A 19,638-nucleotide genomic window follows, 5' to 3' on the forward strand; every position below is an offset into this window, starting at 1 on the left:
GTCATCTTAGTTTGGCCTAAGAAACCTATTGCCTATACAAACGCATTTTACCTTACACACATGCAAATCATGTGAGGAATCTTGATAAAATGAAGATTCTGATTCAGAAAGTCCAGGGTAGGCCCTGAGATTCTGCATTTTTAACAAGTTCCTGCATGATGCTGAAGCTGCTCATCCACCACCACAGTTTGAGTGGCAAGGCACTACAAAACTGTAAAAATGGCTTGGAAGAGTTAGGTAGCAGTATTATTTTTCTTTTTTGTAAAATTTCACAACCTTTACTATGTATATGAATAGAATAGTGAACTTGCAAAATTCTGTTTGTTTTCTCATAAACTTTATTTTTGCACTTTAAAGGATATTTTTAGGTTTTACATATTCACTTTGAAATGTAATATGGTTTTAACTCATAACTTGGTTCAAGGAAAATTGTCTCTTAATTTTAATAGTGATCTCATAAGCTATTCAGTCTTTCAAGAAATGTTTTTAGATTTAGCCTTAGGCTACAGACTTTAGGCTAAGTTAAGCAGCTGTTAGAAATAATGAGGTACTGAGGCAGGCTTTGGAAGTGGGTAGATTCAGGACATTTTGAAACATTCAGGCACTCAGGAAAGTACCAATTGTGAAATAGTGACCTACTTTAGAGCTAGGCATAGGTACAGCTATCCTTACTTGGTGAGCTGAAGGAAGATCAAGAAGACCAGTGAGCGTGTGGCACAAGGGTGAGGAAAATGGCAAGAGATTGAAACTAGAGAGGTAAGTAGCAGCCATATTAGGTAGAGCTTTGAAAATCAAAGCAGGGAATCTGGATTTTAGTCTAAGTATACTTATAAATATTTAGGGTTTTCAGCAGGAAATTACATGATCTTATTTATTCTCCCTTGTGAAGTTCTCCTATTTTCTCAGATTAACAAATTCATGGTTCTCTTTAAAGGTCCAGCTCAAATGTCATACTCACTGTAAAGCCTTCTGTCATGTTTGGTCCTGTTTAACCAGATTTCCTAGGAGTGACTTCTTCCCCTTGGTTCCCATCCAGTCAAAGATGAGTCTTAGACACCTTCTGATGCTCAAATAGTTTATTCTGGGAGTGCTTTTATGAGACAGATAGTGGGAAGAGGCTGGTGGCATGGGCCAGTTATAGTCAGGAGGTCAGATGACTGACTGGGAGAGTCTCCATCCCAAGACCATTCTCAGAGTTGGGGAATCCTTCCCCCTTTTTTATACCTGTATTAGTTCAGGGTCAGTTACCAGGTGTTCTTTAATTAAGGGAGTTTAAGCTATTTGTGTAAGGGTAAACTTTGTTATAAAGGTTCATGAAAGTTGCATCTGTGATGAAGTAGTCTTATCTCCTGGAAATCCCTGAGACAGGGTTGAAAATTCCCAGGGCCAGGTTGTATCATGTTGCTAAGTGACATGTATTATCAGTCCTTCCAGAGGCTTGAGTGGGTCTTATGGCGATCATTAATCTTATGGCCACGATATATCTCATAGTATACTACACCTTCCTTAAATTTGCTAGGCTGTCTCTCTCTAGTTATTCCATTTATACATTCCTCAACTATAATACATGCTTCTACTATAGTACCTTTCTCTTCTATAATATGTATCACTTGTATTCCAACTTGTCTTTTCTACTAAACTGTTCACTCCTTAGGGGCAGGGACTGTGTTTTATTTATCTTCCTGTATGCACAGTTCATAGTGCAGTGCATACATAGCACATAGTAATATTATGTAAATGATTACTTGAATTATCCCTAAATTTATGCTTCTGGTCTTAAGTTTTCTGTGGAATTCCAGCCTATTATTTTCAAATGCCTATTGGCATTTTCAGCTAACTATCTAGTTTTTCTTCAAATTCAACTTCACATATTTATCTCTTTCTAACTTCTCCATTTTTATCATTAATACGAACTTTTTAGTTTTCTTGGTCAGAAATTTAGAGTACTTTAATTTATCCCCTGATTCTGGGGATTTCCTTTACTCTCTTTCATTGATTCTAGTCCTGGTTCAGACCTTTAGCACCTAATTCCTGGAAAAATGCAACAAAGTTTTGGCTGGCTAGAGGGTCATTCTGGCTCAAATTTCTTCCCTCCTCAAATCCATACTGCATATCTCTGCAAGATCACTGTCAATGAAATATCATTTTATTCATGAATTCATGCATTGTTCCATGTTTTCAAGTATTTTTGCACATTGTATGACATGCCATTCTGTATAAAACCTTACTTAATGTTCACATAAACTAAATGAGATAGTATTTTTATCTTTATTTTAAAGATAAGGAAATTGAGATTTAGGTACGTTAGATTACCTGTTAAAGTTCATGGTTATACCAACAATGAAATGGTGAAGCTGGCATTTGGACACAGGTCTGCTTATCTGGAAACTCTGAGCTCTGCTTAATTACTGAATTAGTAATATCTCGTTTAAATTCCTGCTTCATTTTGAGGATTTCCATGATATAGCCCACCAGTCCTAATTAACTTATCATTGCTGCTGCACTTGGATTTTCTATTCCATATTTCAAATATCTTCCTAGTTATCTCCTGGGCATTGACCTTTTTTTTACTTCAACTAGATTGTAAGCTCCCTAAAAAACCAATGTATTACACTTGCCTTGAATTTCTATGAAGGTCTACTACTGTGTATGGGACACAATAACTTCTCAGTAATCTATGAAATCTTTAATACAGTCTTTGGAACATACACGTGCTTAATAAATGGTACCCATGATTATCAACTTGAAGATCTTATAGGAAACCAGAGAATTCTGATCTCTTCCTCCGTCCTAAGAACTTTTTTCTTGTCCTCCTTAAAATTCAGACTAATGGTTTCTCAGGGTAAGTTAGTACATTTTTGTTTCACTCCACCCTTTCTAAGAAGCAGTGTCATAGAAACTAGGATACAGACATTTTCATAACATTGACAAGCAGCGAAATTCCGTCCACCATTACTACTCTATTTTGGGAATACTTTGGGGAAAGAAAAATGGAATAGCTGTAGTTATTGTTTTGAAATGAATGGTCAGTGTTCTATCTATAGATCGATAAATCTAACTTCATTTCACTTTAATGAAGTTACTATGATTTTCAAAACTTCTTGGCTCAAGTTTCTGAGGTACAGAACTCGCATTCTTCAGGCATCTCCCGTTCTATAATCCCTGCTTCACATCGGCGCTTCGAGCAGAATCGGCTTAGATCCAGCAATAAGTAAGACTGGCCTTCTGGCCTTGCGTACAGAGACACGGTTGAGACCACGGAGGGGACACGACAGCTTTAAGGCCTCCTGCATTCTAATTTCCAATGGTCCCGCGGGTCCGTCCAGTCCCCAGTGAGCGCCGTCGAGCCGTCGCGCCGTCGCGCCACATACGTCATACGCTCTCCCGGAAGCGCCGCCGGGTAAGCGGCGGGGGCGTGTACTCGGCATCTCTCCTCGTGTAGTTACCTGAGAAACGCGGAAAGTTGGGCCCCGGCTCCGCGGCAACGGCTGCCGAGGTGGTTTTATTCCCCTACAAGAAAGCCGAGCTTGTCCGTGGACCTCGACCCTAAGGCCGAGTCGGTCTCTGGCGCGGCGCAATGGAGGTAGTGGAGGCCGCCGCCGCTCAGCTGGAAACTCTGAAATTCAATGGCACCGGCCTTGGGGTTGGCGAAGATCCAGCGGTGCCTCGTCCGGGCTCTGCGCCTGCGCCTGGGCCCCGGCCGCCGCTACAACTGTGTGAAGGGTCCCCGGACACCGGGCAGGTCGTGGAGGATACCCCTGCCGGGGAGCAGCCGCTGCAGCCTGCTCTGAGCGCCACCGCGGGCGGCACCCCCATGCCGCAGCAGCCGCAGACACAGCCGCCGCTCTGCGCGGACTGCGTCACCGGCCCGGGCGCCGCAGAGCCGGCGCTCACCCCGGACTCCTTGGAGACCTCGGACTCGGATTCCGACTCAGACAGGTCGGGTGCCTACGGGCCCCGGAGCAGCGGGGGGAGCCGGGGCCTAGGAGCCCAGGGTTGCTCGCGTGGGTGCTGGAGGGTGGGGAGGTCGCTGATGGTCGGGGCACACGTGTTGACGTGTAGTTCGGACCGCCCATTACTTGCTGCCCTTCATTGCACATCGCTTTGTGAATATGAACTTACTTATCAGTTTTGCTTTCCTAAATTTGGTATTCTGAAAGGTTCTACGTATGCATAGTATCATTTTTAGTTATACTGTAGAAAACCTGAGTATCTTAGATTAATTTCCATAATTACTGTTGGTATGTACCTTTGTGGTTATAACAGTTTTGTGTCGGGTCTGAATTTTTTTCATTAAGTTTAATGTGTGGTCTTGTTTTTTGAACCAGTTTAATTGAGGATCAGGAAAAGAATTATTTTGTGTGTTTCGAAGTTGGTTCTTGACAACTATGTTAATTTGTAAACACGTGTTCATGGACTTAGCTAAACAGTGTTATTTAGTATTGTTTATAGTCTGCATATGTTTTATGAGAGCCTTTTCTTCCCTTGTGTCTTTTAAATTTGAAACCTGGCAGGGGAGGATTACAGCATGTGACATGTTACACACTGAACATTGTCTACCAAATATTTGAGTGTTATAAGGAGTACTGAACAGGTGAACAAGATAGACAACACTGGGAGGAGATGAGAGTTTTTTCAGGGAAGTCATCAGCTGAGAGTAGGAGTGGAGAAGGGTGAGTAGAGAGTGAGGGAGAAGGTGTGAATTAGACTGGGGGAGGGGAGTGAGGCAACTATAAACAAAATTGGATTTCTTGGCAGTATTAAGATTACAGTATAATCATCTTGTGGGATTTCAGAGTTCATTTCACTAGGAAAGTGAAGAAAGTTGTGGATGATTTGGGGCAATTTTTGAAAGCAGACAAGATATGGTGTCAGAATAGTGTGGACAACTAAGTATCAGGACACTATTTCTGAACCTTTGTGGGTGATGGCAGAAAGTACCAAATATTTGAAAAAGTGAAAAGAGTTACAACTTTTTGCCTGTCTTAGCTAGGCAACGTTTTGATACATATACATGGTCTTTAGTTTCAAGCTATTGACAATCCAGCTGGGAAGACATGATTTTCAAGGAAGTATAGTACCAGCCAGATTCTACTAGGCTGTTAGAAAAAAGTGCTGTGGGAACTAGAGAAGAAAATAAACTCTACTTTTGGTGGCTAGGGGGTGGCTTTAGAGGAGGTAATATATAAAAAGTAGGAAGAATAGTATAAACCCATATAGCTACCACATTGATTTAACACTTATTAACATTTTACAACTATTGATTTCATATATATGTATGTTATTGAACAATTTTAAAGTTATAGACATCACGATATAATACTTTATCTTTAAATATTTCAGCATGCATTCTCAATAAAAACCTTCTCTTACATAAACAATACAATTATCAAACAACAAAATTAATAATTCCCTTATATCTGATATCTAGTTATAATTTTAAAAAATATATAAAAAACGAGCATGAACTGATTTAGGATGGAAGGTCTTGAGAAGATGAAGGTAATAGCAGTGGAATGAAGGCACGATTGTTGTGAGAAGAGGCTACTATTGACATCGAAGTTATGCAACTGTTACAGGAAAGCTGGTCAGAAATGAGGGCCTGAAATAGGGTCATAGTGGAAATAGGCAGCAGTGGAAATGAGATGAAGAGGTGGGATAGGACTGATGTTTACCAACCTGAAAATAGGACTTTATCATTATTGTGAAAATTCAATAGCTCAAAATGATTCCAGGATTTCAACCTATAGTGACTGGATTAAAAACAAAACAATGAAATAAAATAGAAACTCAAGGAGAGAAGCAGATTCAGTTAGGCGAATGCACTTTTTTCTCCTTGTTTTTAACTTGTGTGATGTGTATAAGTCATTCATACAAAAGTGGCCAGTATGTACTCAGGGATGAGGGCAGAGTTTACAGATGTCAAGGCTGAAGATTTAGGAGTTCATCTGCACATGGATGATGATTGAAATCATTGGAGTGGATGAGGTTATCCATGGTTGAAAGAGTACAGAGAGAGGAGAGAAAGTAACTGAGGATGGAACCTTCAAAAATAGCACCTATAAAAGTTTGGAAGGAGGAGCAAAACTTAAACTGAGCTAAGGGGTACTGGTAAAAGGAATTTCTGTGGAAGTCAAGGGTCAAAAGAGTTTTCACAGAGTAGAGTGGTCAACATGCTTAGTAGCTTTGAGGAGTTAGCAAGTTGTCTGAAGACAGAAGAAATGCTTTATTGGCAATTAAGTGATTTGGTTGTTGGAGACTAAGAGAGGTGCCATGCCCAGAGCTCCCTTTTTGTCAGTGATTTGTCACATCCTTAGTTATACTCAGATGTATGATATGAGACTATTGTAATAAGAGGATCTGGGTTATAGCAGGAATTTTATAAATGTCATTGGTGGATTAAAGATTACTTTCCCAATACCATGGTCAGCTTCAAAATGGTAGCTTTTGATTTAGAACAGTGATAGTAAACATGTAGTAAAGTTGGTATTTCCTAGTGGAATAATCTTATTTTAATACCATTGTAATTGTGGGCTAAGTTTTTAACTTTTTTTCCCCTACAGTGAAATAGATTCAGATAGTTCAAGCTCATCCTCTTCCTCATCGTCTTCATCATCATCTTCCTCATCGTCTTCCTCTTGTGTATCACTTCCTCCAGCACTGTCAGATGGAGAAGATGATCTGCAAGTGGAGAAAGAAAATAAGAGTCTTCCTCTTAAAACAAAAGATGAGTTACTTCTTAATGTAAGTACCTAATATTTGTTAAGTTTAATTTCCATGTTTTAAAATATATTATGGTACTAATATTGGTCTCATTTGGCCTGTATATGCTTTGTAAATTTGAAGCCCATTCTCAACTTACTGGGCATACTTTTGCTATGCCTTGGTATTGTTATGTAAAAGAGAGGAGTGATCTGGATAATTCCTAGGGTTGCTTTTGACTCTGACATTTGGTAATTGTTTTTGCTGGGGTATCAACTTTAGTTTGGAAATTTCCATTTTTTTATCTTCACTAGAAAATACTTCTTATGTAGATTGCAACTGTGTTTTTTTTTTTTTTTGGTCCAGAAGTCAGAAAAATTTTCTCATTAGCAACTGAAAATTTCTTTTCAATTGATTGATTGCATTTAGAGAAGAAAAAATGAAATTCAAAAGGCTGAGGCTTTTAGTATTCCTATTTACTTGAAGTTTTAGATTGTTTTTATTGCAATTGGAGAAAACTTTATTGTAGAATGGTATTTGTTTGTACTTTATAGGTCTGGTTTGCAGTTGACTCCTGTGGTGTTATTTTCTCTTAAACTAAACTGTCCCTAGGAGGATGATGTTGAAAACCTATGACCCAAGAGGAAAATCTCAGAATTTCCGAATATAGGATATATTGCCACATGTTTTTTCCTCCACCTCCCCCATGTACTTTTAATTATTATTAATGCATTTTAAAAGTTGATGATCACTAATCATAATTATTCTATAACACTTAAAATGATGAGATAGTTTAATGAAAGATTTGAAAAAAATTTTAAAAGCTTCCAGGTCATTAGTAGTTTTTTCCATTACTGTTTGGATTCTACCAATCTTAATTATTTCTGTTTTTCTCTCTGCTACTTATAAGAAGAAGTTTCTTGTCTCACTTATGCTTTATGCATTGAAAACCTTTGGATTTGTGTGCAACTTCATCAGTGGTTCATGTTTTCATGCTACAGATGTGTCGATATTTCTTAATGGTCTTTGTACACAAAGGCTCCCAAATTATAACTGTTTTCTGAAAGCATTAGTAGACTTGTTTGCTCTTGTTTGCCTGTGTCTTGATGGTTGCCTCTTAGAGTATAAAAACCAACAAAGAAAAAGACCACAGTACTTTTAAAAATATATATTTATTATTGTCTTATTTATCTTACTAGATCTGGCATTCTTACTTTGAGAATGTTTTAAAATTTAATGCAAAAATCTCAGCGTATTTGTTTAGATAGTTTCTGGATAGAGTACCTATGTTTTAATAGATAAAAAGGATCTATGGCACAAAGAGGCCAGGAACCACGTTCTTTGAGGACTAAGTTTATGTCTGACCTTTTAGCTCTCATAGTGCTCAGTAGAGTGCTTTACAGATAGATAATGGGTTCTGAGTCAGAAGTAATATGAGATTATAGAATAAGTGTGTGAATAGGTATCTTATATTTATTGATTCTTTTAAGAAGTTATTATAACACACCTGCCATATACCAGGTGCTATAAAGTGCTATAACACACCTGCCATATACCAGGTGCTACAATCCAATTTCTACTCTCATAGTGTCTAGTAAAGGGAGACAGACAGTAAATAAAGCAGACAAATACATTTAATTGCTAAAGTGCTATTGAATTATGTGAATGTATGTTTGGCTTATCAGAAAATTCCACTTTACTGGGAAATAATGTCAAGCTTTTAAAACTTGGAATGTGGGCTGGTTTGTTCTTTTTGTAACAGTTTCAAGAGATCTTTGGGAAGGATGGAAGAGGCAATTATAGTCTTTATTTTTTCATTTTGGAGTCTTAATTTGCTGTTCACTTTATATTTATAAGATTAGCAAGGAAACTCATTAGAAGTTCCTAGTCCTTCAGACCACTCTGCTGCTAGAGATAGGTACAGGAATGGTGAATTCCCCGGTCTGAATCTCTGACTTAGGACTCTGAAAGAATTTATTAGGACTCCTTCAGGGTTTCAACTCTGAAGTTCAAGGGAAAAGAAAGACTTGGTACTGAATACCAAGGATCTTTCAAACTCAGCTTCTTTCTCCGTTGCTCAGAAGGGCTGGCAGTTTGGCCACTGATACTCTTATATGAAAGTCCCATGACTTTTGACTTTTACTGGCTTATCTGGGACCCAGTTCACAAATCATTGATGCCAGTGGAGTGGGTATTTGGATTGCCTGAGCATGAGTCACATAGTCACTCCTCTTTGTGTGGGCATGCGTAGGAGAGAGTGTGAGGAGAGCATGTGTAGGAAAGTGAACACTTAAAAAGAGCACATGGGCTAGTGTGAGAGGGTGGGAATGCATCAGAGACAGTTGGCAGAAAGGGAGTGTGAATGTGTGTTTTATCATGAGGAGTCTGGGGGATTGGGTGTGGTATCAGCCCTGTATAAACCACATGGACTGGGTTCTCGTTCATAGGAAAGTGAGGCTTATATACATTCCAGAAGGGGATGCTGTGTAGACAGCAATAATTGTACTCTATAGAGGGAAAGAGGGAAGTACTTGGAAGTGGTTATCATGTGTGCCTTATGTTGGACTCCTGTGGTTGTGAGGAGTAGAGACTCAAATTACCTCGAGAGCAGGGAGATTTACTGTAATCTTACACAGATTGGAAAGCCCCTGGAAACTAAGGCAGCTATTAGGACTGGTCATGCTGTCTCTTATATATGCCTCTTGGATAGTCTGTGTGTCATTTTACTCTTTCTTTACTGACTGGCTTCCCCTGTTTACAGTTAGATTTGTCTTTTTAATTCTAGTTTGTACATGGATTTCTGTGTCCCTGGCTCTAAGTACAGTATCTTTTACCTTCGGCTTCCTCAGGAACTGGCTAATCAGTGTTATATTTCTTTGCTCACTTTTGGAACAGGATCTGTTACTTAGCTTAGATTTTTTTTTTTCCCTGGGAAAATGACAATCCATTCCTCCTGGGAAGTATCCCTTCTTTTGTTGAAACTAGTTCTAGTTGGTGTGGTATGGCCATTTTACTCAGGACTCCTGATATATCACTTGGACTCTTAGCCAGCAAGGGTTGTATATCTTAGCTCGTTGGAGCTGCTAGCTCAATGTGTTCTATTTATTTAGTTACCAAATGAAATTTGGAAGAAAATTAATGAACTGTTCTAGCCATCTTGTCTTTGCTAAAAGTTATACATAAATTAAAATGTACCAAACAGTTAAAACCAATTATAGATTTTATGCTGGACCTACAGGGATCTCTAGGACACAGACATGCCCAATTTAACCTAGTTTTTTGTCCAGTCTCTTTCTAAAGTGTGTCATCTTCTAGGCAGAAAATGTCATTGTTTTCATTCAGGCTTGCTGAGCTTAATTTTTACCTCCATTTAGTCTGCTCCTCAAGCAGGATGTTGCCTCTCTGGGTCTATATCTTTAAATCTTTTCCATTATGGAAAGTTAGATCCTGGTGATCTAACTACTAACTATGCAGATCTTTAGTTATAGGTATATGGGAGCTCCAGTGAGGTAACTTTGTGATTGCTCTTTTAAAATTAAACCTTAGAAAGATGCAAATTTTTTTAAATTGGGTTATAACCAAATCTTACCATCCTAAGAAGATTTGGTTGTAACCCAATTTTTTTTTTAGGTGAAAATATTTAATGGGCTAGCCTAAGTTTAGTGTCATATACAATAGGGAAATTAATGAAGTCATTAATGCCTGTTGGTGATAAATAATCTGAGTTCCATGGAAACTTGTAAAATTACTTTCCTTGGAGAAGTTGATGAATTAGATTAAATGTTAAATATGGTCATAGTTGACACAAAGCGTACAGGTGTACAGACCTAATCCACTTTTTTTTCCCAATATTTTTTACCAGCTATAGGAAAAAAAAAAAAATCAGTCATGGCTCTCAGTACTCCAGGGACTGGATCCTACTTTCCAACCATATCTGAAAAGTGAAGGCTCACCTAATAGCATCAGGTAATTGGCTGCCACATGCATGTCCTCTGTTCTTGGGTAATATGAGAAAAGTGGTCAGGTAATATCATTCCACCTTCCTCACTTTTCTCAATTCTCTCCAAACTAGTACCAAAAAGAATTAGTTTCCATTTGGAATGTTTGATTTCTTTCCCTACCATCCTGTGCTGCTCTTTTTCCGTATTTTTGAGTGAAAATCCAATTCAAGTTTCTTTACATAATTTTGCCATAGAAAATCATCAAATTACTGATATTTTTCTTGCGCAATACTAAGCCTCCAAAAGAACTAGCGAAGTCAAGTCTATCATAAAGTGTGAAGAGTCATCTTTGCAGAGGGCCACTTTTGACAAATTAGCTCCTTCCACTTTTGCACTGGAAGTTCTAGACACCTATTTTTTGACTGATAAGTCTATAATTTAATTTTACTTGGAGAGATTTTAACGTTATGTGCTACTCATTTGAATATTTGGTTTAACCGAGTAACCTTGTAGGCCATACCAATGTTAGAGAATCAGAATGTAATAATGTTCATAAAACACAGACAGTAATTGCTCTTTCATGGATCTTTCAGAAGTGTGGTTAGGCTCTTGGATTTCTTTAATGCCATAGTTATGAGATTCTGTTATTGCAGAATGATACGTATTAATGTGCAGTTGACCACATGCAGTTGAACATTTTTAAAAATTGTGTTGTTAGCCATTTGTATTACTATTTAGAACTTTTGCTCAGTTTCCTTACTTTTTGTGGATAAAAAAACTGATACCAGAAAGAAAGTGACTTGCCTGAGGTCACGTAAGTTGGGAGAAGCAGATTCAGAACTAGTTAATAGGTACATTTCAGACTGCTGTGTTTTTAGTATTTGTGGAAATGTACATAGCAACATTGGAATCTGGTCCTTTGAACTTTTTGATTATTTAGTTCTGAATAATAATAATTAGCATATTTTGTCAGGGTGAAGAGTGATTGTATCATCCAATGTAAGCTTTTTAAAATTGTGTTTATTTGGATCATATTACCTCTTAATAAATCCTTTGACTTGGAACTGTGGTGTATGTAGGAAATGAATGATTGCATTTCTTTAGTATGTTGAATTTTAGTTCATTTGCCAAATGCTGTGATGTGTCTGGGGATTTTTATTTCCATGCAGCCTTTTCATTTGTTGATGATATGAATGAGTTATTTTACTTCCTTTCGTTGCCTATTCTTTGTTGTTATGTACAGAAGTATTGAAAAACTATTTGTGGTGTTCTTTGATTTTGAATAGGTAAACATTTATAATATTAATTTTATATATGTGATAGCATAGATATTTATCTCTAATTGCAGATAGTGTACATCCAAAACAGGCTTTTAGTTTCATTTTTTAATTTTGGGAAACAACAAGATGAACATGTAGATTTATCATAAATCTTTATTTCCCAAGTGTAGTATTCAAGTTAGCCTTAAGACTTCATAGTAATGTGGTGCATGGTATTATAATGTGGTCTTAAAATTATGCGTGTATTAATGGCTAGAAATGCACTGATGTTATTAATACCTGGCTGTCTGTTTTGTAATGGAGGGTTCCTTTGATGTGTGTGAATGTAAAGCAGTGCTGCAGCGATGGGAATGTCTATATCAATGCCATCTTAATACTGTAGCCATTGAGCACTTGAAATGTGGCTAGTATGACTGAAGACCGAATTTTTAATTGATTTAATTTTCATTAAATTTAAATTTGTGTCTAGAATTAGACAAGTAAAATAAAAAGAGTATTTCCCATCTACTCATCCTTTCCACAAGGGTTGTAGGGTAATCCAGGCTCATACTTTAATCTTCTTAACCTGCATTAAATCACCTTCTTGTTTTTTATTTTCAGTATACTTGGTTTTTGCTCACTATATGATGAACAAGGTCTTTCTATCCAAGGCCTCCCTCATCACCTTGACCTTCTATTTTTTCAGTTTATCAGTATGTCTTTTACTTCTGATTCTGTATATCCTGCGTGCATGTCCAAAGGATAATGTCTCTCAGTATGTGTTCTGGCCAGTTTTTCCCCTTATTGGAGTGTGTCTTTGTGTTTTTCTTCTTTGGAACACGTACATACCCTTTCCCTACACATGGAAAAGCAAAGTGGTTGATTTTTATTTCCTTAAAGGAGATTATGTGACTGAGGAGATTTACTCACTGTCATGATAAGGGCAACTGCTGTGTTTTCAGGGAGCCAAGTGTTCATCTAATAATTGTAATAGTGTTTGCTGCTGCAAACCAGAGGTTGTGTGTATCAGTCCTAGGCAGTTAAGCTTGGAAGCCTGCCCTTTTATTTTTGAGAAGGTTGGATTCAGGTTTTTTTCATTCCTTGAGGATTCTGTATTGAATTATATTTTCATTATGTGATATTTGCTCTGACTGAAAAAAACTATGACTTCTGAGATTTTTGTTTAGCTTGGACTAACAAGGTAGGTCAATTCATTTAATAAATATATACTAGATACCTACTACGTGCTAGCCATCTTCTTGGGTATTATAGCAATGAGCAAGGCTAACCAGGTCCTAGTTATGGTTGGATTTATTTTCTTATTAGGGAAATGGATGTTAATCATGTAAACAAAATGTTAGATGATAATGTATTCAGAAGAAAGAAAAATAGTGAGATAACTTAATAAAGAATGACAACGATCTTGGTAGTGGGGCAGTACTTTAGATTTAGTAGAGAAGAGTTGGTGACATTTGGCATCCGAACATCAAGGCAAAATTTTATTAATGTATTACTCCTTCTGAGATGGCAATCCAAGGAACTTCCCCTTTGAACCTTCTAGAGATCTGTGCCTTTGAACCTACCAAAGTTTGTGTCTTTGAACCTGCCAGAAATGTTTATGGAAAACATGTCTCTAAGATGAATTCTTGTTGATGGAGTTTGGGATATTTTTCCCTTTTTATCCTCTTCTCCTAGCATGCTCATTTAAAATACATCTGCTTTCCCTTGATTCAGTCCCCAAAATATCTGTCATTCTCAAAACAAATATATACTGCTTGACTTAACTGGACTTTCAAAGGCAAACTCTGTAACAGGCTCTCAACCTATTGTACAAGGCTGGTTGCACTTGTCTCTTCCATGTTTTATGGACAATATTTAGTTCTTTATATGCCTTTTGTGTTCTGTGATGTATTTGGGATAGAGATTGCATGCACATCACTTTTATAGGTAGATCTGTTACTATCAAGAGGCAACTGAATGCCTTCATTGGCCTTCGTAGGAATGCTCAGGAAACTGTATATATATTCTTATGTTACAAGGTACTAGGATCACTGAATTGGAATTAGAAATGTGCTCATCAAAGATAGCAGTATGTATGTCTATTTCCTCTCTAAGTTTGATTTCACATGAAATCAGAGATCCTCCTTATTTGTAGGCAAAATTTTTCATTCTTTTAATAATATATAGGTCAGAAGCAAGGTAGCAACAGGAATTAAGGGGGCCTGCCAGACTCTGATTTTGAGCATAAATGTGAGTCCCTGCCTCATTATAAATATTATGGCTTTGTATATCTTCCCTTATCTTCTTCATGCTGGGTTTTTCATAGTACTACTTGGAGCAGAACATCAGGACTTCATCAGACCTTGTAGACTGAACTGATCAATTTACAGAAAATTATGTTATCATGATGTCAAAATGATGGAAAGACATGATAAAATTCAACAGTCATTTCTGATTTAAAAATTTTATAAAATAGGAATAGATGGATACTTTCTTAATCTTATTAAAAAGAAATTTCAATCAGAATGCATCATTATGTTTAGCATTTGAAACATTCCTAATAGAAATAATGCTCACTGTCATCACAGTTGACACTTGAGGCTCTGGAAATACCAACCAGTATCATTTGAAAAGTGAAAAATATGATGACTAATATTGAAAAGGGAGGCAACTTCTTTTTTTGAAGATATGGTTATATAATGAATACATAAGAAAATCACTAGAAATAAATTTTGGCATGAGGGTTTCTTATGTTCAAATAATACCCTATAAAGAATCCATTTATAATAGCAATAAAATATATTAAGTAGGAATTTATAATAGTAATGTATAAAATAGCTTGGAGTAAGTCTAAGCACTTATGTACGACCTATACAAAGACCACTATAATTAAATGTGATCTAAATCAATACTAGTAACACTAATATGACAAAATGACTCTAAAGTTTATCTAGTGAAATAAACATGTGAGGACAGTTAGAAAAACTCCAAGGTAAAAAATATTGTTGGAGCCAGTAGGGGAACTAGCCCTTCCTCCCAAATACTGAAGTGTATTATGAAAGCCACAGTTGTTTAATACTGACACTGAAATAGATCAGTGAAATTGAATGGTGATTTCAGTTAACAAAACCCCAAATATGTAAGTACATTTAGTATATGTTAAAGTTTGTTTTTCAAATCAGTGGGGGAAAGGTGGATTATTCTACAACATAAGGGGATAACTGGTTGGTAGTTTGGATAAATGTAAAGCCCATCTTTGCCTCACTTTTATATGAGAATAAAACTGTGAGTAGACCAAATATGAAAATATTAAAAATGACTAGAAGTGAAGAAAATACCCATTTTTAAAACGATCTTGGTACAGGAAAGGCCTTTCTAAATGTGACACAAAGTTTTTTTGTTTGTTTTTTTGTTTGTTTGTTTGTTTGCTCATTAGAGAAAGGGTCCCCCTCTGTCCACCCAGGCTGGAGTGCAGTGGTGTGATTATAGCTTACTGCAGCCTTGAACTTGAGGGCTTAAGTAATCCATGTGCCTCAGCCTCCCAGTCTCCCAAGTTGCTGGGACTACAGGTGGGAGCCACCCCACTAGGCTAATTTCATTAAATAGGTTTTAAATGCTAAAAAACCTGCGGGAGGGTAAGGGAGTGAATATTTGCTACTTATAAAGAGCAAATGTCCTGAAAAATCCAAGGTTCTCTTACAAATTAATAAAAGATAAACCTTTCAAAAATATGTAAACTTATGCAAACAGTTCATGAACATATAAAAATGGCCAGGACACATGCAAGGATTTTGAGTCTTTCTTATTAATGAAGAAATTTAAGTTAAAGTAAGGTACTATTTTATACCTATCAGATTGGCGAAGATTTAAAGTTTACTTCTCAAGCTGGGCACTGTGACATGTGCCTGTAATCCGAGCTATTCAGGAGGCTGAGGCGGGAGGATCACTTGGGCCCAAGAGTTCGGCCTGGGCAATGTAGCAAGACCTCCATCTCAAAAAAAATTAAATAAATAAATAAACAAATTACTTACTTCTCAGTAATGGCAAGGGTGTGGGACAATTTTTCATACTTTGTGGACATGTAAATTGACATAACATTTTGAAAAGAAATTTAGTAGTATCTATCAAAATTTAAAATACTCAGACCTTTTCATCTAGCAGGACCACTTAAAATAATTTATCACAGGGGTTACACAAAGATATATGTAAAAGAATGTTTGTTATATCATTGTGTGTAATGGCAAAAACTAAAAGGGCAGATAAATGTTTTATCAGGTAACTAATGTATTAAATTACAGTATACCTATATAGTGGAATGCCATAAGTGTTTAAATAAAACTAGATATATATTTATGTTTTGGTATAGAAAGATGTGCAGGATATGATGGGTTAAAAGGATACCTTGCATTCCAATATGGATATTTTATTTAAGTAAAAAATATTTTAAAGTTAGAAATGTAAAGTTTGTATGTAAATAATAAATATATTTGAAAGATACACAGACTGTTAACAATAGCTATCTATGGGACTTGGAACTGGGTAGTTGAAAGGAATAGGATAGGGAATTTTTGCTTTTTACTTTGTGTCCTGTACTACTTGAATTTTTCCTTTTTTAAAAAACAGGAACATGTATTACTTTTATGTTTTAAACAACAAAAAAAACCTAAAACAGTATCAGAGTTTAGATTTGTATCAAAACATATAGATTATATTACGTGGACCTTTATTCCTAGTTACAGAAAATACAAAACTTGGAGTCTTTTTTTGTGGTTAAATAGCACTTAATTATTTGAGAATAACATTGATTTTGGACATACAATCTTCCTTTCCACCCAGTTCAGAGGTTTTCCAAAAGGTATAACAGCATTTTATCTCTTGGAGACTTCCCTGCCTTTTCTTCTACTCCTGACTTTATTTAACTAGTCGGCTTTAGAAGTCCAAACATAATGACACTTTTTGCTCTAGATCTTACCATAATTTGGCTAGGTATTGGAGCAGATTTTATCACTGAACTTCTGTATTAGCAAATGTCATTCACTACTTGTAAGAGGAACCTCTTCCAGAACCAGAATCAGTGTGTGACTCATTTCACACCCTGTAAATTATCAGTAAAGCCCTCTTCTCTGCAATCCCCCAACATTATAGTTCTCCAGTCTTCTGTTTAACAAGATGTGAGGTTTCTTTAGCTAAGAACTTCTTTTAATAGGCCTATTCCATGTCACATGTTCTTTAACAGTTTGTTATAACAACTGAACTCCCTTCTGATACATACGTGGACCACTTTCAAACCATGGTCTTGTCAAGAGGAAGATTTTCATGTTTGATATATTAAAATAGCAAGTAGTTGTCCTCTCCTTAAAAGGAGGTAAAAGAATTCTGAGAGATAAAACAAGTCATTTCCTCCAACACCAGGCAGAGTAATCATACAGAGGCAAGTCACTGACTTTCTTCTGCATCCAGTTGTTTGAGACCCTAGTGTGACTCTTTGTAAGTAATCCTTTATCAGAATATGGCATGTCCCAGAAGCAAAGTATATTTTAGATGTCTGCTTGTCAACTCTGGTTCAATAACTTTGTTAAAAAACCTAGTTTAAATTCCCATGGGGTGGATTTGATTACCTGTGATACATTCATCTACAGTACACTTTGTAATATTTAAGTTTTCCTGTCTTTTCCAACATTTCTCCAAAACTGATCCTTCTCCCAAATTAAATCCTACCATGTCATTGATAGGGTCTTTGCATTTTCAAGCCTTCTTGAAGAAAATTTTCCTTCTGAGAGTTAATGTCACTTGGCAAAGGTCAAAAGCAGAAGGCTCTGTTTATTTAATCTAAAGACTAAGGTCAGTTTTATTCTTAGATTTCAGCTTCTTCTCTACTTCAATATCTAGTTTCTATAGCAACTGAGATACAGTTTGCAGCTGGTTCAGAAGAGAGAAATCTTTAGGTATAAAGAAATTTATATTTTAACCTAGATAGAGGAGGTATCAGGCGGCACCTTCATAGCTTTTACAGGCTGAAGCCTGTGTCTTGTTTCCAAGAATTTAGTGTTTGACTGATAGGTGTCATTTCCTTTTTTCCTGAAGAGGCCAGAGATTCGGCTCTTCTTCACACAGCCCCAGAAGAGATTGCTGCTTGTATGTACTACTGTTTAATCACAGTCTAGTTAATTAATTAGCAAAATTAACAAGATAGCTGTGAGAGGACTTCTGGAGAAATTATAGTTACCAGTAGAGTTATTTCTCTTCAAATGGAATGTCTCTCTGGATTCCTTAATAATAGCTTTTTGGGGATGGGAGCATCTTTATACAAGTGTGATTGGAAAAATCTAGAATAGTTCTTATGTCTGTGTTCTTAGTCTAACTAGATTTAGGTTGTATACTCTCTAGACCCATTGAGTCACTTCAGTGGGGAGATGTTGGATGTGGGAGAAATGTTATCAGAATTCTATGCAACCATTGAAAAGGATAATATTAAAGAGATTTTTTTACATTTCGCATATTATGGGGTTACAAATGTTTAGGTTTCATATATTGCCTTTGCCCCACCTAAGTCAGAGCTTCAAGTGTGTCCATCCCCCAGACAGTGTACACCGCACCCATTAGGTGTGAATAAGCCCATCTTCTCCTCCTCCCTCCCATATGCCTGACACCCAATGAATGTTACTACTATATGTGCATGTAAGTGTTGATCAGTTAATATCAATTTGATGGTGACTACATGTAGTGCTTGTTTTTTCATTTTTGTGATACTCCACTTAGTAGAATGGGCTCCAGCTCTATCTAGGATAAGGTTCTAGATCACCATTGTTCTTTGTGGTTGAGTAGTACTCCATGGTGTGTGTGTATATATATATATATATATATATATATATATGTATATATATATATATATATATATACCACATTTTATTAATCCATTCATGTATTGATGGACATTTGGGTTGTTTCGATATTTTTGCTATTGTCAATTGTGGTGCTATAAACATTCTATCGCAGATGTCTTTTTTATAGAATGTCTTTTTTTCCTTTGGGTAGATGCCCAGTAATGGGTTTGTGGATCAAATGGTAGTTCGACTTGTAGCTCTTTGAGGTATCTCCGTATTACTTTCCATAGAGGTTGTACTAGTTTGCAGTCCCACCAGCAGTGTATGAGTGCTCCTGTCCACATCCATGCCAACGTTTATTGTTTGGGGACTTTTTGATAAAAGCCATTCTCATTGGAGTTAAGTGATATTTCATTGTGGTTTTGATTTGCATTTCCCTAATGATTAGAGATGTTGAGCATTTTTTCATGTTTGTTGGCCATTAGTCTGTCTTCTTTTGAAAAATATCTGTTTATGTCCTTTGTCCACTTTTTAATGGGGTTTATTGATTTTTTTCTTGCTGATTTTCCTGAGTTCTATATAGATTCTAGTTATCAGCCCTTTATCAGATTTGTAACATGCAAATATTTTCTCCCGCTCTGTAGGTTGTCTTTTTGCTCTTGTGATAGTTTCCTTGGCTGTGCAGAAGCTTTTTAATTTGATCAGGTCTCATTTATTTATTTTTGTTCTTGCTGTGATTGCCTTTGGGGTCTTCTTCATAAATTCTTTCCCTAGGCTGATGTCTGTAAGAGTTTTTCCAACATTTTCTTCTGGAATTCTTATAGTTTCGTGCCTTAGGCTTAAGTCTACTATCCACTGTGAGTTGATTTTTGTGAGAGGTGAGACGGTGTGGATCCTGTTTGAGTCTTCTAC

At 36.6% G+C, this 19,638-nt stretch overlaps 1 protein-coding gene across 1 annotated transcript in view; it reads left to right on the forward strand.

The window, feature by feature from the left end:
* The first annotated feature begins 3,388 nt into the window (after positions 1-3,388).
* Positions 3,389-19,638, forward strand: part of NAF1 (nuclear assembly factor 1 ribonucleoprotein) — a 38,470-nt gene continuing 22,220 nt past the window's right edge. Inside the window, exons 1-2 of the mRNA XM_045552063.1 lie at positions 3,389-3,939; positions 6,564-6,744. Coding sequence (XP_045408019.1) covers positions 3,578-3,939; positions 6,564-6,744 — 543 coding nt within the window. The 5' untranslated portion in view covers positions 3,389-3,577. The remainder of the gene's footprint in view (positions 3,940-6,563; positions 6,745-19,638) is intronic.

This window comes from Lemur catta, chromosome 5, assembly GCF_020740605.2.
Source record: "Lemur catta isolate mLemCat1 chromosome 5, mLemCat1.pri, whole genome shotgun sequence".
In the NCBI taxonomy this organism is placed as follows: Eukaryota; Metazoa; Chordata; class Mammalia; order Primates; family Lemuridae; genus Lemur; species Lemur catta.